This window comes from Schistocerca gregaria, chromosome 5, assembly GCF_023897955.1.
Source record: "Schistocerca gregaria isolate iqSchGreg1 chromosome 5, iqSchGreg1.2, whole genome shotgun sequence".
In the NCBI taxonomy this organism is placed as follows: domain Eukaryota; kingdom Metazoa; phylum Arthropoda; class Insecta; order Orthoptera; family Acrididae; genus Schistocerca; species Schistocerca gregaria.
Window position 1 is genome coordinate 567,856,893 of NC_064924.1, and position 26,601 is coordinate 567,883,493.

At 40.0% G+C, this 26,601-nt stretch overlaps 1 protein-coding gene across 11 annotated transcripts in view; it reads right to left on the minus strand.

The window, feature by feature from the left end:
- The window catches only part of LOC126272844 (piezo-type mechanosensitive ion channel component), a 651,486-nt gene that overhangs the window by 237,353 nt on the left and 387,532 nt on the right, over window positions 1-26,601 (minus strand). For 6 of the 11 annotated variants that reach the window (XM_049976053.1, XM_049976051.1, XM_049976050.1 and 3 more), the window contains 2 exons: window positions 23,138-23,185; window positions 5,743-5,873 (listed from right to left, as the gene is read on the minus strand). In XM_049976053.1, the coding sequence (XP_049832010.1) occupies window positions 5,743-5,873; window positions 23,138-23,185 (179 nt within the window). The remainder of the gene's footprint in view (window positions 1-5,742; window positions 5,874-23,137; window positions 23,186-26,601) is intronic. The other 5 variants (XM_049976056.1, XM_049976052.1, XM_049976055.1 and 2 more) reach the window with 1 other exon arrangement.

The window sequence follows — 26,601 nt, forward strand, 5'->3', positions numbered from 1 at the left end:
AGTCAAAATTTTTATGAATAGCTCCCAGTCCCCTAATGGTGACCTGTACACTGTTGCTAATATCAATACTACATTATCTAGGTGAAGTTCACATACACAAACCTCAAAGTGCTGATCAACACAAAATTTGCTTACTTCTACAGTTTTGTATTTATACCCTTATTTGTATGAAAATGGCAGCTTCTCCTTTATCCATCCTAGATCTACAAGTGTAAGATGCTAAATTGTACCAATTTATACTGACACTATCCATCCCCAAAGTTACATGGTGTTCAGGCAGACAGAATATATCAATCAGATTCTTATTTTTGAGATCATCTAAACACACTGATAGCTCATATATTTATTTTTTATTCCTCTGATATTTTGATGAAGTAAGCTGATACTGCTCTTAGCTTTACCACTATTTACTGCAGATGAAGTTTCTTATATTCTACTTATCTTGATTGTTGGCTGTCTGGACTTTGGCTCTAACCTAAGAAACTTGTCTGCCTGAACCCTTTAACCTCAGGGAGGCAACACTTGTTTCACATGTTCCAAAAAAAGTATATCCAGCCTTCATAATGATGGAAAAATCGATGAAGTAACAGGTGATCTCAAGAAACTAGAAATTATAACTTTTTACAATCACACAAAAGGAGACATCAAGCAATAATCTCAAGAGGGCAAAATACCTCAGACATCTTTCAAACCAACCTGTGCAGGAACATGTAAAAAGAAGAAGTACTAAAGTAACTGGAGACCTCTGTACACAAGTTCTAAATGTGCTGCACACAGATGATGAACACCAACAGCAACAAGGAAGGGGAGAAGAAGATCAACCTCAGGAGCCTCTGAAGAAAAGATGTTGACCACGTTTAGTTAGCAAGAAAATGAGAATCACCCCATTTTAAATGTGAAATATGTGGAAAGTTGATTTGTTTACAGCATTCAAGAAATGTTTGCAATGATTGTATTTTAGCTTTTAAATAATCACCCGTTTCAAATGTGAGGTATATGAATGGTATGTTTTGTTTACATCATTCAACAAATGTTTGCATTGAATGTATTTCAACTTCTAAATAACTTTAGTATATTGAGAAATCAAAATTTCAAGCACAATCCTGTATAAATTTGACGTTCAAACATGGAAAATAAGTATCAGTACCTCGAGAAGCTGTGGGAAGAAAATGTGTGTTTTGAAACATAACTTCATTTTTACATGATCTTTTTACCTTGCTTTTGTTTGTATAACCCATGAATAATGCCTAATATTACTTTTACGATAAAAATGTAATGTTTAAAAAGAAAAAGTTTATTAACAACAAGTGGCATCTGCAAGATACGCGTGACCGCCCTTGTCCGACTAGAAGGCGCGTCTATCAGAAGAGTATTTACAGCTAGGTATTCACAACTGTACATGAATGCAATTAACAAATAACTTAAAATCAATCATTGATTGCACACTGCAAAACATAAGAACAAAAGTAACTTACAGATAAGGAACACTGCCAAGTAACACGCTCAATGACACTTAGAACATACATAGAAAGAACTGCAACAATATTGAAGAGAAGGTAACTGAAATAAATGTGCAACGAGATTAACATAAATGACACTTTAGTCAAATACAATAAATACACTAAGGTTACTGCAATTCTTGATGGTCCCTTGAACATACAAAATATGGGACTTGGTTCTAAATAGGGAAATAGGGTGCATGATCACCATGGAATGCAAAAGCAGCACTGTGACGTGCTCCCACGCTGGCCAAGATGTTGATAAGAAGTCCTGGTGATGAAGTGTTCCATTGCTTCACCAAGGCAGTTGACAACTGGTGGATGGTTGCTGGTGCATGTGGTTGGGACACTGTATATCTTTCCAAAGCATGCCATGCATACTCAGGTACCATCTCTGGCTGAGCCAGATGCAGCTACCTGCCCTGTTTCAGAGGATGATTCTCAGCCTTCAAGGTCCGGGCAATCGGAGAGGGTGGGCTTATTGGTAGTTGGGAGCTCCAATGTTAGGAACGTAATGGGGCCCCTTAGGGATATGGCAGCTAAGGGGGGGAAGAAATACAGTGTGCACTCCGTGTGCATTCCGAGTGGAGTCATTCCTGATGTGGAAAGGGTCCTTCCAGATGCCATGAAGAGCACAGGGTGCAGCCAGCTGTAGGTGGTGGCACATGTCGGCACTAATGATGTGTGTCACTTTGGATACAAGGAAATTCTCCCTGGATTCCAGCGGCTATCTGATTTGGTGAAGGTTGCCAGTCTTGCTTACGAGATGAAGGCAGAGCTCACCATCTGCAGTATTGTTGACAGAACCAACTGCAGACCTTTGGTGCAGAGCCGGGTGGAGGGTCTGAATTGGAGGCTCAGACGGTTTTGCGACTGTGTAGGCTGCAGATTCCTTGACTTGCCGCCATATGGTGGTGGGGTTTCGGGTTCTGCTGAATAGGTCAGGAGTTCACTACACTCAGCTGGCACCTATACGGGTAGCGGAGGCTGTGTGGCATGGACTGGGCAGTTTTTTAGGTTAGAAAGCCTCGGGAAAGTACGGGGTGGGCTGCAATGTCAAAGGGTGCATGGCAAATACAGGACGTGCTTGGATCAAGGAACAGTCAGAATTGTAGTTGTAAATTGTTGTAGTTGTGCTGGGAAAGTCCCTGAGCTTCAAGTGCTAATAGAAAGCACAGAAGCTGAAATCATTATAGGTACAGAAAGCTGGCTAAAGCCTGAAATAAGTTCTGCAAAAATTTTTACGAAGTCTCAGACGGTGTTCAGGAAAGATAGATTAGGCAGAATTGGTGGTGGAGTGTGTGTCTGTCAGTAGTGGTTTATCTTGTAGTGAAGTCGAAGTAGATAATCCATGCAAATTGGTATGGGTGGAGGTTATACTTAACAGCTGAACTAAGTTAATAATTGGCTCCTTCTACAGATCCCCCATGGTGGTGGTGGGGGGGAGAGGTGACGGGAGCAGTTATTCCATTCACATTTAAAAAAGAAGCTGGCATGATTGTGCAAACTATACAGGAATTAGCATACAACAGCTCAATTGCAAGGAAAAGTAATAACGCATAAAACAGAAGTGCAAATAACAGAGTCAGAGGAACAGAATGGGTTAAGAGAGGACCTCGTGAACACATGGCACATCCTCTCTTAAACACCTAATTGAAATAAAGCTGAAAAGAGGTGAGACTCTTCACTTAACATTTATTTATTTGCAGAAGGCAAACAGTACAGTTCAACTAAGTAACTTGTAGTTGGCAATGCAAAATTTTGATATTGGTAACAGGTACGTCCAGGTAATAAGAAACTTATGAGGATTGCGATAGTATAGTTTGACTGGGTAACAAAGCTTCCCATGAATTCTCCACAAATAAGAGTCTAAGACAATGGTGCTCATTACCACCACCTTTCTTTGAAGAGTAAAGTTTTGCAGAATTGGAAGAAGAAATGTTGTGGAATGAGAATCCCTGTAGTATCCCTGGAGTATAAATTGATGACTCTCGAGTTGGTTTTTTGTGAAGGAGTTGACCCATCTCCAGACTGGAACACATTCATAATGAAAGAATCCAGGAAATTATAGGAGAAATTGACAACATTCTCAATGTCATAGGCAGCAAAATATTAACTTGGTACAGTCACTTCCACAAATGGATGATAAGTGGTAGCCAAAACTATATATAACAAATTGTCTAAAAATGGGTCAATCAAGCCTGACAAATTATTTAAAGACAATGTTCATAACTTCTTGTTAACTAATGCATTCTATTCATTAGAAGAATTTTTAGAAATGCCCAATATCAACTTAAATATCTAAAAATTTGTTTTGTAAAATTATTAGGTTAAGTGAACTGATGAAGTCTATTGCATGTAATAATGCTGAATGACCAATAAAGAATCTGAATCTGAACCAGCTGAGTGAAAAACAAAACATGGAAGACCACCTACAAGATTGATGCAAGATTTTAATGATATGATGAATGTGAGGTACCTTCAGGAAGAAGACTGGATGAACAAGGAACTACAAAAGTTGAAAAAGGATAAGACAATAGCCATCATAAAAAAAGTTGTACATATGTTGGCCAGTCCCTATCTATCAAGTGTAACTTGAAAGCTGTGCAGTATTAGGAGAATCTGCCCCAAAACCATTTTCTAGCTTACAGTCAACATTTGGTGATGCATTCACCTTTCAAGGTGGTAATGTATGTGCAAACTTTACCCACCTTGGGGACACCTTCCTCTAGAAGGCAGCAATCAACAGTATGGAATTGTTTGAGATATCTGACGATATCAACTCCACTGAATGGACTTAGAATTAGCTGAAAATTGCTGTGCCTCACTGTAGGAATCTCCTTCACACTGGATGACCTCAGGAGGAGCAACATGCAAAGGAGAACCGATCCAGGCACATTTCAATGCACATGATGGAGCAACTGAAGATTGAATGTTATCCACCAGCAGATTTTGATTCCACAGCTGTGCACTTCTGAGCAGACTGCCTTTATTTTGCTCACTGTTTTGTGTTTATTTAACAGTGAAGATTTTTTTTAATTTTTTTAATAAGGTTTATTACTTGTTCCCTTGAATCAGAGCCCACATTCATTTGCAGATGTCCAAGTGGCACTTTTTTATGTAGTTTAGTCAGTGCCGTGAAATAAAAGTCAAGAAGTACACAGTATGAAGAAGAACATTTTAGTCATGCAGTAAAAGAGAAGAAGAAGAAAAATAAGAAGGAAAAGACGGCTTAGTCTGTGAAGAAGTGCCAAATAACACTGAGACGTTATAGGTCCAATTCCCTATGATATACGGCAGAAAAAAGATTGTTTCCATACTGTTGGTGCTCTATTATAAATTTTAAAAAAATATCTATGCCATAGCACAAGGAAACAAAACACACTGCAAAAAATAGTTTGCAATTACTTTGAAATAAGGCTGACAACTGTTGCAACATGAGCCATACAACCCCGATACCTACAAAGAATGACTTTTTGTGTCTTCATCTCTGTTTTCAAAGGAACAGTGGTGAATGCAAAAACTAATGAAGCAACAGTAAAATATGAAGAGAGTCAACTTGGGTGAAATTTTATGAAAGTAAATTACAGTGCTGAAAAACACACATCAAAAGTGGAAAATAGGTTTCAAAATGGGAAAAAGTAAATAGTGAGACTGAGATCGAGCTGGACTCCAACCTCTGCTAGAAACAAGAGGGTTATCTTCAGACCATAAAAAATTAGCAACAAACATCACATTCTTAAGAAGAACTGGTTTTAACTCTACAAGAATCAAATTCTAGAAATGTAGTAGGCTTACAAAATGTATACAGTATCACAAAGAATGACACTTAATCAATAACAGCATCAAATGAATGACCTGGATCTCTTATACAGTGAACCTGAAATAAATATTGAGAAAAGGAAGAAGAGCCCACTTAATATATTTTATGATACTTATAACCATTGAGGAAAAATAACATTTTTATTTAGAGATCTGATGAAATTAACAATTTATATGCTCATGTGTACATCTCCCAATTTTCTTGCAGAAATATGCATACTCTTATTACTAAGTTCTATATAAAAGCATGGTAAATGAAAAAAAATCTGACATTTTGTATATTTTGTCCATATGTTCAAATCATCAACTGTTAATTGTTCTGCAGCAAGGAAAAAACATTTCTTGTTCTCTTTTAACCGTATGATAGTTCCCGTACCGTACTTAATGAAAATATATTCCAGTTCCACAAAGTCCATCTTACCTCACCAAGAGTAGCCCTCCTTTTATCAGTATCAAATTGATGATCAAAATCATCTGATTCATCTTTATCTGCATCTAGAATGTCCTCATCATCAAATTCCTCAAACATATAATAGTCACCAGAGCGAATTGCTGAAAATGAAAATTATTATTTTATGACTTGCTCATCACAGAAGCATCCACACAGTAAAAACACCTTGATCAGAAACAAAATAGGAAGATATTGTCCACATCACAGTGAAAAATACAGTGTGTCTGACAGAACAACACTATACACTGCAAGATTTGAATTGACTGTACTTATGCTAATAGAAAAACTATGATATAGTTGTCTGTCATGAAGAAAGTAATAAAGAGAGTCTCAAAAGCTGAGATGATATTAGCAGATTGGTGGCATGGACTATTTACTGCAAGACTTTACTTTGATAAATTATGACACATAATTTATCTACAATATAGATTTTTTAGTTAACAATAAAAAACAACAAAAAACATCTTTTGAACATTGTATAACATTTGCCAATATTTAAATGGTGTATTTTTAATTACATCTGAAGTAAAACTTGGCTAATTATTTGCAAATAGTTTGCAGCTGACTCTTGTCATCAGCATAAATAATTTAGCGTTTTAAGTTAAATTAGCTTTCTACAAGCCACTAAATAACTGCACAAAAACAAGCTAGGTTATGAAACAGCAAAAATTATAGTTACCTAACCAGATTTTGTACAATTTTCCTACATATAACACATAGGTTAGCAGTATATGCAACACACCAAGTTATGACAGCAAAATTATAGTTACATAACCAAATTTTGTAGAATTTTCCTACATATAACACATAGGTTAGAAGTATATGCAAGCATGTCTTTATGTTAATTGCATGTACAGCATTAGGAACATTGAAAGCATGACGGCTACATAGAGCGGACAATCAAAAAAAGGAAGTGTTACACACAAAAACATTTATTTTTAAAAGAGACTGAGATAAGCCTTTGCAAAAGTTGTCTGAAATTTGAAAATATACATCAGCAATTTTATATATACACATATTAACTCCAAATATCTTCAATTACTGTGAAAAGAGACAAAATTATAGCACCTTGAGAAAACAGTGATCTTGTTTAGCAGCTCTGTGAACAAAGAGCAGTCTAGTTCATGTATTTTTACTGTAATGATTCAGTATGGCCACATCTTCAGATCCAAAATCATATTATCTCTCACAGCAGCTGATTCTTCTGGCTGCTTTCACCCTATCTCTATTTTAGATCTTAGAATGGCTCAATTCAGTTGAAACTGGTCTTTCCAATACAAATAAGTGATGTAGAGTGTGCTTTGGTCATAAAATTTAATTAATGTGTTAGAACTGCATTTTTAACTGTGAAGATAAAACTACCACACTCATCACAGAGGAAAAAAATGGTAAACATATAGATTTCTAGAATTAATACACAAAGATTCTCCTCTAATGGAGCAAGACAAATTACATAATCAGAGGATGAAGGAAATAACCACTCCACAAATTTAATACGTATCAGAAAGAACATACAATGGCCTTTAAACAGGCAATATCAGAAGATATTTGTTCTTTATTTTCTGTGCATAATATTCACCAAACAAGAGCCTGGTAAACTTGTTTTTATTTATCCGTGTACATGCAACCCATCAGCAGTTGCAGATTGTCTGTCTAACAGCTTCTAGGGGCAACAAAAATTTGATTTTCAATATTTCACGCAATTATTGACTGATTTACAAAATTAAAATGTTGTCATAATTTACTCATTAAGCCGTGTATACATTAGAAGTTTAATACAATAAGACAAATATAAAATTTAAAAACTGTGTTTTTTACCTTGATGTGGGATAATTGATGGCACACAAATACCCAGACTTCATTCATGCAATATCTTAGAAAGAAAGCATTTAATAAACTTCCCACAAACTTTACACAAAATGTGAGGCTCCCACAAAACTATTTCTAGCTAATCCCTCCCCCCCCCCCTTTTCCACAAAACGACTAAACGAACAATGTTTATCCCTTATTACATTTTTGCAGCATCTGACACAATGTTTTAATTATGACTTCTTTATTACTGTCTATTTGTAACACAATTTGCAGACAGTATCTAAATACATAACTGAATGTACCTACAAAATTAGATCATCATATGACACACATTTCAAGGGATATGATGTAATAAAAACTGAGGTGCAAGAACAACTAGCTTTTGCTTGAAATATTGAGTCAGTATTTTATAATGAAAGCCCTTAATGACTTCCAAGAAACTTCCTGCATCATTTCAACCATTTTTCAAACTTTTCTTGCTTACATGGTTAACATCAGATTTTACACACATTAACTCGTTTGTAATGTAATCAGATGTTTGAAGCTGTTTAAAACATGAGAGTTTGATTTTTGAAAGAATAAAGGCATTTACTGGAGTATCGCTAATTCAATGCTTAGTTCTTTTCAAATCACAATACCAGAAACAACACACTGCTGTATAATTCCAGTTTATTCTGAATGTATGGAATGATTTGTGTCATTGACCTATCATAGATTATGTTTGTCCAACTGTTGTTTCAGCAGTACACATATTACTGTAATATTTGTTAAGGGTAACTGATATACCAAGCTTTCTTTAGTATTTGGTAATGAATACAAAATTGCATACTGCTTTGCGTCTTCAGTTACTCACTCTTCAAAAGGGTAGAGCATGATTCTGCAAGTTCAGAGTTTTGCTTTGTTCCCAACATTAAAATTCACAACAATATCTCTTTCGATTTTCATTCCTGGGGCCTTTAATTGGTCAACCAGGCTTTCAGATTCCACTCTTAATTTTGCTCTTCACCATTTCATTTCTACACTTCATCAAGCACTTAACATAAAGAAATGTTTCTCTCTTGGTCGCATATTATTACACATAGGTAGTACATACTACTTGAGGTTGCGCTTTGCTCAGATATTATTGTCTTGAAAGATGAACCTGTCACTGAAATATTGACTGTAAGACTAGAATATAAGTTAGAAAATCTTCTCCAAGTTCTGTGCAGATTTCAAGTTACTCTAGATAGAGCAGTGTTGCCCAAAATTGGTTCAGGATACCAGTCCAAAACTGTTCCCCCACCCCACTGAACTTCAGGGGCTGCATGTGTGAGACAAATATTGGTACCTGGCCCTCCTGCACATTTCTTTATGATGATGAGCAGATTAAAACTGTGTGCTGGATGAGGTTCAAGTACCAGTCCCCTAGATGATTGCTAAAAGTAAGCTATTTCATCTGCCCACTCTTCTGGAAGGTACTAAATTGGTATGCAGTCTGGAACAGAAGAATTTCCTTTATTGAGCGACTTAATTTTCTTCACTGCAAAAAGAGCATCTACTTCCAAATTGTTCATGTTGCCAGCTATTTCAATTCATATTATGGAATATTTTCTGCATCTTCTTTGGTGAAGAAATTACAGAAAAACACATTTAGAAACTCTGCTTTAGTGACACTGTTATCGAGGGCGTTATAACTGCTATCACAACAAGGTTTTGATTGTGTCTTGCTGCTGGTATACTTTACATACAACCAGAACCTCTTTGGATTTTTTGGCAGATTTCAAGACAGAGTTTACTTATGGAAACTTTTAAAAGCATCTGGCGCAGAAGACCACACTAAGCTTCGAGCACTTGTAAACTGTCATTGATCTTAGATATTTTGCATTGTTTAAAATATGCACTGCACTTTTCATTGTTTTTGAAACACTATCCTGGCGATAATTGGCACGAGGGATATGGGAGCATGATACCTATGAATTGAATAGTGGAAAATCAGGATGGAACATGACAATATTGTGAAATGGATAAGTGTTCCTCCGCATACAGCAGAGATGCTGAGTTGCAGATAGGCACAAAAAACGACTGTCTTGACTCAACATCTAGAGACTGTGGTTATGTTGGTCATGTGTGTAGGAGTTAAATTTGTGTGTGTGTGTGTGTGTGTGTGTGTGTGTGTGTGTGTTTTGTAACAGCTAGTATATGATGTGTTGTTTCACAAGTGGCTCTCCTTTGGTAGTATGTTTTCCCAGTTACAGGGATGGTATAGGTGGTGGAGGTGGTAGTAGTGTGCATAGGGCAAGTCTTGCAGTGAGGACGGTCGCAGGGGTGGGAGCCATAGGGTAGGAAAATGGGAGCAAAAAGGCATAGAGCCTGACAACAGAACTGTGGAGATTGGGAGGGCAATGAAAAGCTATTCTAGCTGTGGTGGTCAAAATTTCAAATAGAATGGACCTCATTTCAGGGCGTGATTTTGGGAAGTCATAGCCTTGTCAAAGCAGCTGATTAATGCATTCAACACCAGAATAACACAGTGACAAGTGGGGTACTCCTAAGTTGTTTTTTAGAGTGATCAGCATTACCAGGATTGGATGTTATGGCCTGGAAAATCTGCTTTTGAATTAGACTGTTTGGGTAATGGTGGTGTATAGCAGTAAAGAGCCTGTATCTGAACAAATATGTTTGCCTCCCTTACCAAAGCTGTGTCAAAATGTATGTATTGTCTTTTTGTTAGTAGGTTTAATGTGGACAGAAATGTTTAGATGGCCTACAGTAAGGACGAGATCAATATTAAGGAAAGTGGCAAGTGATCTGGAATAGGATCATGTGAAATTTCATTGGAAGAAAGCATTTAGAGATTCCAGGAATTTTAACAGGCCATATGGCAACGATGTCATCACTGTATCTAAACCAAACCAGAGACAGAAGGCATATTGATCGCAGGAAAGGCTCCCCTCCAATCGATCCATGAAAGGGTTAGCACAGGAAGGAGTCACCCAGGTCGATGGCTGTAAACCTGATCTATTTGTCTGTCTGCCCCTCATAGTTAAAATAGTTGTTGGTTAGTATAAAGCTGGTTAAAGTGAGCAGGAAGGATGTCATAGGTTTGGAATCAGGTGGGCACTGACTGAAGAATTTTAAGCAGCAGACAGAGAATGTCCATGGGGGATGCTGGTATAGAGGGAGGTGGTATCAATAGTGACACGCAAGGTGTGTGGTGGGAGTGGGACAGTCATAGATTACAGATTATCTAGTAAATGGTTGGTGTTTTTAATATAGGAGGGAAGTCTTTGTAGTATGGGTTGCAGGTGTTGATCAACTAAGGCAGATGTACATTTGGTGGGAGCTATGAAGCTAGCAACTATGGGACAAGAAGAATGATTGTTTTTGTGGATCTTGGGAAGAAGGTAAAATGTGGGTGTGCATGGTTTGGGTGGAGTATGAAGTTCTATGGATTGAGGTGTTAGGGGGCCTCAGGTTTTAAGGAGTGACTGCATGTAAGTTTCAATCACAGGTATTGGTTCTTGATAGCAGATGCTGTATGCAGAGGTGTCAGACAGCTGGTGTAGACCTTTATTTACATACTCCTGTTGGTCAAGTGCCACAGTGCCAAATCCCTTGTTTACAGGGAGGATAATGATGGAGTCATCAGATATTTGTGAATAAAGAGCCTGGATTTCTGTAGAGGACATGATAGAGTCATGTTTTAGTTTGTAAAGCAGTGCTGCATGTGAGGACTTATTACAAGGCTTGTAAAGGAAACTTTTGAGGTAGTGGTGGTGGATGAAGTTGGTATCATGGTCATAACTGTTCAAGGCAGGGTTCAATGTCATGTTTGCTTTTGGAAAGACTTTGAGATTGGGCTACAAAGTGATATTTCCTGTGACATAACATTTGAAGGAAAGCAGCTTGATTAAATGCAGGTTTAGAGCTGAAGGTGAGACCCTTGGATAATACAGATAATTCAGGAGGGGAGAGCACTTCAGATAAGAGATTGAGAATGGTATATTGTTGTGACTGGTTTTTGTGATTATGAGCTGTTATTGGCCTGTGAGGCAGTGGTGAAGGCTTGGGGATGTTAAGCATGTTGGGGATTCTCGGTTTCTCCAGGAGGAGTAGTGACTGATGGTGTGGTCATTTAGGGAGCTCCAGAGGGACAGGAAAGGAAACACAATTGTTGAAGTAGTTTAGGAAAAGGTGGGAGGCTGGTGCACAGTAGCCTAGGATTACATCCAGAAATAAGGACTTTCAATGTTAGGCCTTTTGGAGTAACGCCAAGGGACAAGCAGCTTTCAAGAGACATAATGTGGGACCTTAATTTTTATAGTGCAAAAGCATGTTTTCGGAGAGAATGAATATAGTATGTGATGCGATTCATTATGGCAAGAGAAGAGGATCAGAAGTGTCAGAGATGGTGAGAGTTGCAAGAAAGAGAAGCAGAGGAGGAAAAAGATAGAAAATGGGATAAAAGCAAGGAAAAAGATCAGAAAAATCAAAATTTATACAAAAATTGTGAGAACAGTCAAGGGTTAAGAGGACAAGGCTTACTATCACAAAGGAGATGACAGTTTGCTCCTTCCTATGCTAACCTTTTCATGGGTTGCTTGGAGGGGGCTTTCTTGTGATCCATAAGCCTTCAGCCACTCGTTAGATTTAGATACATTGATGACACCATTGACACATGAACTCATGTGAGGCTGACCTTATAATTCTTGGAATCCTTATTCAGGTATACATTCTCCCAACTACATTTCACATGGTCCTTGTCTCATCCTCATCGAAGGCCAGATACACACTTCTGTTCACTTTAAACCTACTATCAAACAAAAGTACTGATATTTTGACAGATGACATCCTACTCACATCAAACGTTCTCTTCCTCATAGGATTGGTGTTCGAGGCAAATGCATTTGTTCAGATGCAGATTCTTTACAGCACTACGCCAGCATTATCGCCTCAACCTTCGCAGGGTATAATTATCACATTAGCCTAGTTCACAAGCAGATTTCCTACAACATCCAATCCTGTTACCTATGATTCTTCTAAAAAACAACTTAGGAGTACACCACTTGTCACTCAGTGTTATCCTGGTCTTGAATGTATTAATCAGCTACTTCAACACCGCCATGATGTCCTAAAATCATGCCCTGGAATGAGATCCATTCTGTCTAAAATTTTGCCCACCACACCTAGAATAACTTTTCATTTCAATCCCAATCTCCACAATATCCTTGTCCAACCTATGCTCCTTCTGCACCATTCTCCTTACACAATGACTCCTACCACTGTTACTATCGCCACTGTTTGACTTGCCCTGTGCATCCCCCTACCACCACCTACACCTGCCCTGTCACTGGAGGAACATATACTATCAAAGGGAGAGCAACCTGCAAAACAACACATCATATATCGGCTGTTATGTAAACATTCTTCAGCCTTTTGCATCAGCAGGATTACCACTACATTATCAGTTAGGACGAATGGCCATAGACAGAAGATGTATACTGGCAACACAGAATATTATGTTGCTGAGCATGCACTACAACATAGCAACCATGATTTTGTTGCCTGCTTCACCATATGTGCCATCTGGATTCTTCCCTCAGACACCAGTTTCTCAGAACTTAGCAGGTGGCAACTGGCACTACAACATGTCCTTGGTTCTTGCCAACCACCTGCCCTTAATTTGCATTACTTTCTTTGGTCTCAGCATTTCTTCACAATAACTATTCTTTTCTTCATTTCATTTTAATTTTCTCCGACCAGGCTATTTTTCGCCTTCCCTTCCCACCATTATGACATACAAGGTACTTAGGTTTTCACTCTCATTAAATGATGTATGATGTTTTAGCATTATTCTCTGTCTTTTATACTATCCCAACTTCCACCTGTAAGCTCTCAGGTTTCCATATCTCGCCCAGTGCCATCCCAACAATCAGTCTTTCCTTCTCATCCTGTCCGGTAAGTCTCCTTTGACCCAGGGTTTCTGGTTAGTCCTTTTTCTTCAACTCTCTTCCTGCCTGAGGAAGTTGCCACTGACTCTGAGAAGTTGTATATGTAATGCCTTTTATATGTGTGTTCCCCTGCCACCACTTTGTGAGTAGATTTATGACTTATCTAATTACATTTTCAAAACTGATTATTTACATGAAATCACCAGGAATGTAAAGCTCTGTCAAAAGACGATTTTTACAGAATACTCACAATTTTATTATGTGTCTATCCTGTGTGCTGACTTTATTACACAGGGTGGGGCAGATAAAAATAGCCCGTGTAAGTACAAAGGAAATGCAGTGTAATTACAGAAACAAAGGTCTGAAATGGAATTACCATTTATTTACAATGAAAAATACAGTGAAAAATATATTTCTAGAAGATACTGAAAGTGATCCCATGCAACATCAATACTCAGCTGTGCACATCCGAGCACATTCAGTTACACCCAGCGTAAACTTTAGATATCGATAGTGGCAACTTCATGAGTGATGCTTGTTTCCATTTCCTGTATAGGGTGTGGATTTGTTTCATAGACCTTTCTCTTCAAGTGTCCCCACAGGAAAAAATTACATTGTTAGATCTGGTGAACGTGATGTCTGGTTTGTGGGGCACTCAACCGTGCAGTCATCAGCGCCTCTACATAGTCCCAATTTTTTCATACTCCAATTTTTATGCAGTCCAATTTAGCCACTATCATGAAGGAGGATGATGATTATGATGATGATGATGATGATGATGATGATGATGAAGAAATGATGCGGACAACACAAACACCCTGTCCCCGGGCATAGAAAATCCCCAACCCGGTCGGGAGTCGAACCCGGGACCCTGTGATCCAGAGGCAGCAACCCTAGCCACAAGACCATGAGCTGCGGACCTGGTGAATGTGGTGGCCATAATATATAGTTTGTTGGTGGTCATTCCCACATAGAAAGCGTCACAGTGTAGGCAGGTCAGTTGGTAAATCACGTGGGTGCTTTCACAAGCGGCTCTGCCTTTGATCGTGTACACCTACCAGGTTACAGGACTGGAGTAGGTGGTGGTGGTGGGAGGGTGCATAGGACAGGTTTTACACTGGGGGCGGTTACAAGGGTAGGAGCCAGAGGGTAGGGAAGGTGGTTTGGGGATTTCATAGGGATGAACCAAGAGGTTACGAAGGTTAGGTGGATGACGGAAAGACACTCTTGGTGGAGTGGGGAGGATTTCATGAAGGATGGATCTCATTTCAGGGCAGGATTTTAGGAAGTCGTATCCCTGCTGGAGAGCCTCATTCAGAGTCTGATCCAGTCCCGGGAAGTATCCTGTCACAAGTGGGGCACTTTTGGGGTTCTTCTGTGAGAGGTTCTGGGTTTGAGGGGATGAGGAAGTGGCTCTGGTTATCTGCTTCTGTACCAGGTTGGGAGGGTAGTTGTGGGATGCGAAAGCTGTTTTCAGGTTGTTGGTGTAATGGTCCAGGGATTCAGGACTGGAGCAGATTCGTTTGCCACGAAGGCCTAGGCTGTAGGGAAGGGACCGTTTGATATGGAATGGGTGGCAGCTGTCATAATGGAGGTACTGTTGCTTGTTGGTGGGTTTGATGTGGATGGATGTGTGAAGCTGGCCATTGGACAGATGGAGGTCAACGTCAAGGAAAGTGGCATGGGATTTGGAGTAGGACCAGGTGAATCTGATGGAACCAAAGGAGTTGAGGTTGGAGAGGAAATTCTGGAGTTGTTCTTCACTGTGAGTCCAGATCATGAAGATGTCATCAATAAATCTGTACCAAACTTTGGGTTGGCAGGCTTGGGTAACCAAGAAGGCTTCCTCTAAGCGACCCATAAATAGGTTGGCATACGAGGGGGCCATCCTGGTACCCATTGCTGTTCCCTTTAATTGTTGGTATGTCTGGCCTTCAAAAGTGAAGAAATTGTGGGTCAGGATGAAGCTGGCTAAGGTGACGAGGAAAGAGGTTTTAGGTAGGGTGGTAGGTGATCGGCGTGAAAGGAAGTGCTCCATTGCAGCGAGGCCCTGGACGTGCAGGATATTTGTGTATAGGGAAGTGGCATCAATGGTTACAAGGATGGTTTCCGGGGGTAACAGACTGGGTACGGATTCCAGGCATTCGAGAAAGTGGTTGGTGTCTTTGATGAAGGCTGGGAGACTGCATGTAATGGGTTGAAGGTGTTGATCTACGTAGGCAGAGATACATTCTGTGGGGGCTTGGTAACCAGCTACAATGGGGCGTCCAGGATGTTTGGGTTTGTGAATTTTAGGAAGTAGGTAGAAGGTAGGAGTGCGAGGTGTCATGGGGGGCCAGGAGTTTGATGGAGTCAGGTGAAAGGTTTTGTAGGGGGCCTAAGGTTCTGAGGATTCCTTGAAGCGCTGCCTGGACATCAGGAATGGGATTACCTTGGCAAACTTTGTATGTAGAGTCGTCTGAAAGCTGACGCAGTCCCTCAGCCACATACTCCCGACGATCAAGTACCACGGTCGTGGAACCCTTGTCAGCCGGAAGAATGATGATGGATCGGTCAGCTTTCAGATCACAGATAGCCTGGGCTTCGGCTGTGGTGATGTTGGGAGTAGGATTAAGGTTTTTCAAGAAAGACTGAGAGGCAAGGCTGCAAGTGAGAAATTCCTGGAAGGTTTGGAGAGGGTGATTTTGAGGAAGAGGAGGTGGGTCCTGCTGTGATGGACGACGGAACTGTTGCAGGCAGGGTTCAATTTGGATAGTGTCCTGGGGAGTTGGATCATTAGGAGTGGGATCAGGATTATTTTTCTTCATGGCAAAGTGATATTTCCAGCAGAGACTACGAGTGTAGGACAGTAAATCTTTGACAAGGGCAGTTTGGTTGAACCTGGGAGTGGGGCTGAAGGTGAGGCCTTTGGATAGGACAGAGGTTTCAGATTGGGAGAGGGGTTTGGAGGAAAGGTTAACTACTGGATTGGGGTGTTGTGGTTCCAGATTGTGTTGACTAGAATTTTGAGGTGTTGTGGGGAGTGGAGCTGGAATTGGGAGATTGAGTAGATGCGAGAGACTGGGTCTGTGTGCAATGAGAGAAGGTTGAGGTTTGTTGGAAAGGTTGTGGAGGGTGAGTGAGTTGCCTTTCCGGAGGTGGGAAACCAGGAGATTGGATAGTTTTTTGAGGTGGAGGGTGGCATGCTGTTCTAATTTGCGGTTGGCCTGTAGGAGGATGCTATGAACAGCCGGTGTGTATGTGGGAGAGGAAAGATTTAGGACTTTGATTTGGGATAGGAGTTGACGGGTGTGTTCATTGGCCGAGTCGATGTATAGGTGAAGGATTAGGCGGGTGAGGGCTATGGATTGTGCTGTTTGGAACTGGTATAAGGACTGATGGAAAGAAGGATTGCAGCCAGAGATGGGAACTTTAAGTGTGAGGCCTTTGGGGGTAATGCCAAATGTCAGACAAGCCTGAGTAAATAAAATATGGGAGCGTAATCTGGCTAGGGTGAGGGCATGTTTGTGGAGGGAATGTAAATCAAATTTAATGGGGTCGTTGTAGGGATGTTGTGAGGTTGACATGGTATTAGAAGGTGGAAAGGGTAATATGAGGTTAAAGTGAAAATAAATAGAAATTTATATAGGGAGAGATAAGGGTGTGAAAAAAGTCGAAAAAGTGTTGGTTTGAGATGAGCTATGTTCATCCTGTGCTGAACTTAGGTTGGTGAACAACAATGGGTGCAAAGGGTTAGGTGGTTGTGTTGTCTCCAAACCACGTTAAAGGTTGGGGAAATTCAGGAAAATTTCTCGAAAAAAGTTTCGAAAGAAAAAAAGAAAAAAATTTCGAAAAAAGTTTCGAAAGAAAAAAAGAAAAAAATTTTTGAAAAAAGTTTCGAAAAAAATTTCCCGAAAAAATAAAATTTCGAAAAAAATTTTCGAATAAAATCTCGAAAAATATTCGTGTAAATGTATTCATAGGACTGGTTATGTACTGGCAGGTTATGAGAATGAGGCTAACAATTGTTTGATGAAGAAATAATAACGTTTAAACCTGTGGGAAGCTGCTAGAAAATGATCAGTTATGTGGGAAAAACGGGAATGGAAATAAAACGAAAGTTGTTGGAAATAGCTGAGATGCTTGTTTAATGGGTGAAAAGAACTGAAGCTGTGAAATAGTATTCACGAGTTTACACGAAATGTTTGTAAACTTGGAACAATGGATTTTATAGCAGCGGTTATGTTGAAAGCGTTAAAAAATTTTAGGTTATGGTTTGGAAGTAAATTACGTATTATTGAGTATAATTAGGCAGGATAAAATGTATGGTAGATTACGGAAAAAGGGAAGATGAGTACAAAGTGAAACTACTTGTACAAACAAAAAGAAAAAGCAAGATGATAGAGAAGATTTCGAAATGAAACAGAGACAATAAAAAACGTAATTGTTGGGTTCAAATTAAAGCGCCGGCAGACAGGCACAATGAACAAAACACACACACACACACACACACACACACACACACACACACACACACACACACAGACAGAATTACTAGCTTTCGCAATAGATGGTTGCTTCTTCAGGAAGGAGAGGGAAAGACGAAAGGATGTGGGTTTTAAGGGAGAGGGTAAGGAGTCATTCCAATCCCGGGAGCGGAAAGACTTCCATTAGGGGGAAAAAAAGGACAGGTGTACACACACACACACACACACACACACACACACACACACACACACACAAGCAGACATATTTGTCTGTCTGCTTGTGTCTGTGTATGTTAGGATGGATAAGTGTGTGTGTGTGTGTGTGTGTGTGTGTGTGTGTGTGTGTGTGTGTGTGTGTGTGTAAGGATGGATAAGTGTCTGCTTGTGTCTGTGTATGTGCGGATGGATATATGTGTGTGTGCGAGTGTACATCTGTCCTTTTTTTCCCCTAAGGGACGTCTTTCCGCTCCCGGGATTGGAATGACTCCTTACCCTCTCCCTTAAAACCCACATCCTTTCGTCTTTCCCTCTCCTTCCTGAAGAAGCAACCATTGTTTGTGAAAGCTAGTAATTCTGTGTGTGTGTTTGTGTGTTTTGTTCATGTGCCTGTCTGCTGGCGCTTTCCCGCTTGGTAAGTCTTGGAATCTTTGTTTTTAATATATTTTTCCCATGTGGAAGTTTCAATGGATTAGGCATGAAATGTATCAATAATTGCAATACATGCAACCATGTTGAGGGTAGTGTAAAAAAGTTTCTGTTACAATGCATCAAATGTTGGAGATTTTCATCATGGAATGGTTGCTGACACACAATGTTAGGGTTGTCCATTGCCCAGTACCTTGCATTCTCTGAATTCACATGACTGAACACATGAAAACATGCTTCATCACTCATGATTTAATGGAAAGGGCCTAACAAACCATCGTTGATGTTATTCAACAGCCATGTGCAGTAAACTACATGTTTTTTTGACTGCCATCCTCCTGCAGCTGCTGCGCAACCATCACACAATATGGCTTCAAATTGAACTTTTCAATATCCACTGGCCACTCCTCCTACTTATATGTGCATATTGGGCTAATTTACATGTAGACTACTTTGGGCTCTGAATAATTCTTCAGTGAATGTCTGCAATAACTTCTGGTGTGTGAGCTGAAGGAACTCTTTGTCATTTTACATTTTGCACAGATCTGTTGGTGTACAAATTTGCTTTCTTTGCTAGTAGTCCTCTATCTGGATACTTGACTTCGAAAATTTTGCGGGTTTCCTTGATCGAACCCGTTTTCACATATGCTTCCACAATTTCAATTCTCTCTTCTACCAAGAAAGTCATTTTGCAGACTGCAAAGAGAAATGTCTAACTCCACTGTAGGAAATGAGGTACCTGTGGGAGTCCATACACAATAAACGATACATGGAGTGTGGTAGACACATCCTTACTTTATTTACTGGACAGAATTACATCGTGCTCTACACCAGTTGGAAGTTCAACACATATGAAACCACCAGAGATATTATTGTTCACACTACTGCTTATGGCAGTGATGTTTATTTTGTCAGTCAGAGGTGACGTATAGTCACTATGTCACCATGGAGCACTATACACCTCCTGCACCACATACTATGTTTAACCCAACTACCACCACACACTTCACATCTCACAGGTCTTAGATGCATTCTGTGTACAGTGCTAACAAGCTGTGCAGGCATGAAATTTTGCAGCATCCACTGCTTCTGGTTCCATCTACGTTGTGCCAACCCCTGTCCGACATCTCATCCACGTCAGCCATGTTATACTTTTGGCCTCTTATACACCACTCACAGAGACAGGATGCATCTGTTTGATGGACTGAGCATTACAAATACCAAGCAAGCCATGTCGGTTTTTGAGCCACACAATACTCATTTGTGTGACCACCTCATCAGTACAGTATGTTACCCAAGGTCTATGCTCCATATAACATGACGCCTGCACTGTCTGCGTTGCATGCTTCTGCATTACTACCAGACAGGCGCTTCCACAAGATGCTACAACCGCATAATACTATATGCTCCGTTGCTCCCATGCCGGCCATGTTGGTCAACACCATGCTCTGGACAGTCACACATGTAAAAGCCACAGACAGTCTGTACACCATACAGCCTTGTTTTCAGCTGCCCCCATTCCATACCGACCTTCCGGCAGTATGGCTCACTCTATGTGAGCTGGGCATAATCAGTGACCTATTCCTGGCATCACCGACTCACAAAAAATATGAGACGACTAAGGCTTGGCTGTTACAGCACCTCTAAAGCTTCCTAGAACAGCAACTACAAGTAGTCATGCATGAAGAAACCCTAGGAGGCAACTTGCTGTCCTCATTTCAGTGATGCCCACAGCTGCAGAGTGATCCTACACCGATGCCTGACTGCACCCTCTGGATCTATCTACCAACAGTTACGTAGGTTTTCTACAGGAGACACATCCCACACACAGCTGAGACTCTCCTTCCCCCGACCAAAGTCCTGTGCAGGAAGAATACTGTGGGGAAATGCCATCTCAAGTGACACATCCTACCTTTTATAAAATCAAGGGTGACTTACTGCACATGACTACACTTTCTTTTCCATCTCCTGAACCCACCTTACTATAACAGTGGATGCGAGTGACATTCTATTGGTGCCACATTACAACAGGCGGTAGTCAGCATTCCCCAGCCTCTGTGGGTTTTCCCTCGTAAGCTTTCAGACATGCAGCATAAGTGGTTAACCTTTGACTGTAAGCTACACACCATCTATGAGGCCATCTGCTACTTTCAATATGAGATAGAGAGCAGACATCTTATTGTTTACATGCATCACTATCCCCTAGCTGACAGTTTATGCAACCCATCTGAAGACCCCTCCCCCAGGCATTTTTGATACCTTGACTTCATTTCCCAGTTTACAACCCACGTGAACTACGTAAAAGGCACTGACAATATTCCTGTAGACAATTTGTCATGCATCACATCTTCCTCTGCTGATTACAACTAGATCGACAAGGCGCAAGACTCAGATGGAGACTTACAGAATCTCCTTCATGACCCAGACACAGGCCGCAAACTTGAGCAACACAACTTCCCTGACTTCCCAAAACAGTCTGGCATGATGTGTTATGCAACCAAGTATGACCAGCTGTCCCGAAACATTTTCGCAGATAAATCTTCGATCTCATCTACACTCTCGCACAGTGTGTGGTATGACCTGCTGTACGTCAGGTGAAAAGAACGTTTCATATGGTCCTATATTCAGAAAGAATGCACCACATGGACCAGAGCATGGATCCCATGCTAACACAGTGAAAATAGGCCACCATGCTCAGGAGTCATTGCAATCCCGGGAGTGGAAAGACTTACCTTAGGGGGGAAAAAGGAGAGGTAGACACTCTCATGTTCGCGCGCGCGCCCACACACACACACACACACACACACACACACACACACACACACACACACACACACACACACACACACACACACACACATACATATACATATACATATACAGACACACATATACAGACACAGGTAGACATATGTAAATGCAAAGAGGTTGGGCAGATATGTCAGTCAAGGTGGAAGTACAGAGGCAAAGATGTTGTTGAATGACAGGTGAGGTACGAGAAGCGGCAACTTGAAATTAGCGGAGGATATACTGAAGGGCAAGTTCCCATCTCCCGAGTTCTGATAGGTTGGTGTCAGTGGGAAGTATCCAGATAACCCAGACGGTGTAACACTGTGCCAAGATGTGCTGGCCGTGCACCAAGGCATTTTTAGTCACAGTGTGATCCTCATTACCAACAAACACTGTCTGCTTGTGTCTGTTCATGTGAATGAACAGTTTGTTACTGCTCATTCCCACATAGAAGGCTTCACAGTGTAGGCATGTCAGTTGGTAAATCACAGACAGTATGTTTATTATTGTGTCTATCAGCACACCATCACTTTCTTGTTTGGTGTATGTGTACATATTTTCACCACAGAACAGCTCACACACACAACCACTGTCTCTGGTCACTGTGGCTGGACTGCATATAGCAACTGTGCCTAATGGAACAGCAATCCGTGGATGGTGGAGGTGGCTGGGGCAGTGAGGGCAATGGATACCATCCACCACCCCTAACCTGCTACCCCTCCCCCTCCTGACCTCAGCCTCCTCAGTGCTTGTGTGAATGTGTGCGTGTTTTCCACTTTGGAAGAAAGCCTTCGGTCGAAAGCTCAAAGCAGTTTTTCTGCTGTGCCTGTCTACAACTCAACATCTCCTCTGTATGATGAGTAGCAATCTATCTTCATAATCATTGTAATCAGTTTTATGGGCAACTTTTCTTTCCACATTTCACCTGAGTGACTCAGAAGACAAACTGTACAAAGAATGTACACTTTATTGAAACTGAAATAAGATGGCAGGTTCTAATGGTACACAAAATTTTGTTCATACTGATTAAGTTTCAGAAAAATTCTATTGATTTCAAATAAATACTAACTACAAAATCAAATTATTCTAGAAAGAAATAGAAACTGATAGAATAAATCCACTCAATTAATGAATCATATCAGGTAAAGCTAAAATTACAATCAGAAATTTGTAACAGCTTCTTTAAGTTGTCACATATGTCTCACATGAGTACTGTGACCACTGTATAAATACTGAGAATTCTTTTCACCCCTTATTTGGCTGCTAATGTGGACTGTTGCTATTAGCAGCCAAATAAGTAGTGAGGAGATATTCTGATCCAACACCTTTTTTTTCAATTTTACCATAACTGTACTGGAATACAGCACTAATATATACAGTCTCTATCTGTTCTGTACTGAACAACAAAATGACAAATAGTATTAATTTCAATGCAATTTCTTACACCTATTAAATGTTTCTTCTAGAGAAATAATACTACCTGTATGTACAAGTTGTATAGTTTTATGTAGTAAATTCAGTATCTGAAATAGGCATGCAACATATGTACATTATATAAGGTTTACACAGATGTAATATATTCCTCTCCACATGGCAAACTTCCCCTCTTTCTAATTGGCACCATCTGGTTAGTGAAAACAAAATATTTAAATATGTTATAACAATCCATAACCAACCCCATAACAAGCACACGAATGCCAGTAATGTTTCAGACAATATTACCAGCACGTTTAGACAATGCACGGCTGCGCTGTCGCCCGAGTTCACCCTCTAGAGATAAAAACAATAAAAAGTAAAACAAAACAGAAACAGAAACATTAACCAAATAAAGTTTGAGAAGAAATTATAAGAACTAATGAGATTTGATTAGATTAACTAAAACAATGAAATTATTAATCAACAACACAACTGGTTTTCTGATGTTTCACCTGATCATAAACTTAAAGAGAACTAAATGGATAAAAGTTACTTTGATGCAATCAATGTGCAAAAATTCTAAATTTGAAAACAACACAGAAAATATAAAATACAAAAACTGAGATGGCCCATAGGGATGTAACACAACAAAGTCATCAACCAAGGATAACGCATTCAATCCCTTTCATAACAGAATAACTCCCACAATATTTTAGAAGCCCTCATGCATAAATAGTAAAAATTACACTGAAAGGACTTCTCCAGATATACAAAACTTTCATAAATATATCGTACATCCAGTAATATCTAATAATCTAGTCCACAGCAACTACAGCAACTGCAAGATGGTCAGATCATTCTTTTGAGAGTGAAACAAGTGTTTTGATATTAAATGTTGGAATTAACATAGAAACTACAAATGGCACAGGACTGATATGAAACAAACAAATAGCTGGGCAATTTCAAAACAAAATAAGGAAAAATTATTGTCAGTTTGAGTTGATTCATAGATGGCACATAAAACAACCTGATACATGATACAAAACACTTAAAGTTGTTATCTACAACTTTAGGCCACTTCATAATTTACAGATTGACTTTGTAACATGAAATCTAGCTCATACTACTTATACACAAATGTGAATATCATTCTTCCAGATTGTTGCTATTTTCAGACAAGTAAAATATTTTACAATGAATGAAGAACTACACCAAAAAATTAAAGAAAGAAAAGCAGTACATTTTAACTACCCTTGTCTGTGAAGCAGCTGCATACCTTCAGAACCTGGGTTCTGCCAATCCTTTTCAACTTTCTGCATCAATCCCCCTTACAGTATGCATAACTATCAAGAAAACAGAGAATGCAGACTAGTTCCTAAGAACACAACTGTGTATGTGCAGATGGATGTGTGTGTGTGTGTGTGTGTGTGTGTGTGTGTGTGTGTTGTGTGTGTGTTGTGTGTGTGTGTGCGCGCGCGCGCGCGCACGCATGCGAGTGTATACCTGTCCTTTTTTCCTCCCTAAGGTAAGTCTTTCCGCTCCCAGGATTGGAAGGACTCCTTTCCCTCTCCCTTAAAACCCACATCCTTTTGTCTTTCCCTCTCCTTCCCCCTTTCCTTATAAAGCAACCGTTTGTTGCGAAAGCTTGAATTTTGTGTTTGTTTGTGTGTCTATCGACCTGCCAGCGCTTTCGTTTGGTAAGTCACATCATCTATGTTTTATATATATATAATAGAGGGAAACATTCCACGCGGGAAAAATATATCTAAAAACAACGATGATGTGACTTACCAAACAAAAGCGCTGGCAGGTCGATAGACACATGAACAAACACAAACATACGAACAAACACAAACATACACACAAAATTCAAGCTTTCGCAACCAACGGTTGCTTTTCCAGGAAAGAGGGAAGGAAAGAGAAAGATGAAAGGATGTGGGTTTTAAGGGAGAGGTTAAGGAGTCATTCCAATCCCGGGAGCGGTAAGACTTACCTCAGGAGGAAAAAAGGACAGGTGTATACTCACACACACACGCACACGCGCACGCACACATATCCATCCGCACATACACAGACACAAGCATACATATTAAAAACAAAGATTCCAAGACTTACCAAGCGGGAAAGCACCGACAGGCAGGCACAATGAACACAACACACACAAACACACACACAGAATTACTAGCTTTCGCAACCGATGGTTGCTTCTTCAGGAAAGAGGGAAGGAGAGGGAAAGACGAAAGGATGTGGGTTTTAAGGGAGAGGGTAAGGAGTCATTCCAATCCCGGGAGTGGAAAGACTTCCCTTAGGGGGAAAAAGGACAGGTGAACACTCGCACACACACTCATATCCATCCCCACATACACAGACACAAGCAGCCTTTAAACCACTGGTTGCGAAAGTTATTAATTCTATGTGTGTGTTGTGTTCATTGTGCCTGTCTGCCGGGGCTTTCCCGCTTGGTAAGTCTTGGAATCTTCGCTTTTAATATATTTTTCCCATGTGGAAGTTTGCAGCTGAGAGAGAGACAAACCAGAGCCCAAACCATACACAACTATAAACAGATGAAAGAAAGTGTGATTTCAGACGAAGACACAAAGTTGAAATGTGAGAGAATGATAGAGTACTGCAGTAACACAGAACTGATAATTTCTTACTTAGTAAAAAAAGTTTACTTAGAGAAAGGAAAAGGAAGAAATTCAGTAGTGACAGTTACGAGAGTGATGCACCAATTCATTCCTTAGTAAAGTAAGTTACAAGAACAAATATCTGAAGGACAATGGAATGAAATTCTGTTGTTGTTGTTGTTGAGCTCTTCAGTCCTGAGACTGGTTTGATGCAGCTCTCCATGCTACTCTATCCTGTGCAAGCTTCTTCATCTCCCAGTACCTACTGCAACCTACATCCTTCTGAATCTACTCAGTGTAGTCATCTCTTTGTCTCCCTCCACGATTTTTACCCTCCATGCTGCCCTCCAGTACTAAATTGGTGATCCCTCATGCCTCAGAACATGTACTATCAACCGATCCCTTCTTCTGGTCAAGTTGTGCCACAAAATTCTCTTCTCCCCAATCCTATTCAATGCTTCCTCATTAGTTATGTGATCTACCCATCTGATCTTCAGCATTCTTCTGTAGCACCACATTTCGAAAGCTTCTATTCTCTTCTTGTCTAAACTATTTATCGTCCATGTTTCACTTCCATACATGGCTACACTCCATACAAATACTTTCAGAAATGACTTCCTGACACTTAAATCTATACTCGATATTAACAAATTTCTCTTCTTCAGAAACGCTTTCCTTCTCGTTGCCAGTCTACATTTTATATCCTCTCTACTTTGACCATCATCATTTATTTTGCTCCCCAAATAGCAAAACTCCTTTACTACTTTAAGTGTCTCATTTCCTAGTCTAATTCCCTCAGCATCACCCGACTTTCGACTACATTCCATTATCCTCGTTTTGCTTTTTGTCGATGTTCATCTTATATCCTCCTTTCAAGACACTATCCATTCCATTCAACTGCTCTTCCAAGTCCTTTGCTGTCTCTGACAGAATTACGATGTCATCGGCAAACCTCAAACTTTTTATATCTTCTCCATGGATATTAATACCTACTCCAAATTTTTCTTTTGTTTCCTTCACTGCTTGCTCAATATACAGATTGAATAACATCGGGGATAGGCTACAACCCTGTCTCACTCCCTTCCCAACCACTGCTTCCCTTTCATGCCCCTCGACTCTTATAACTGCCATCTGGTTTCTGTA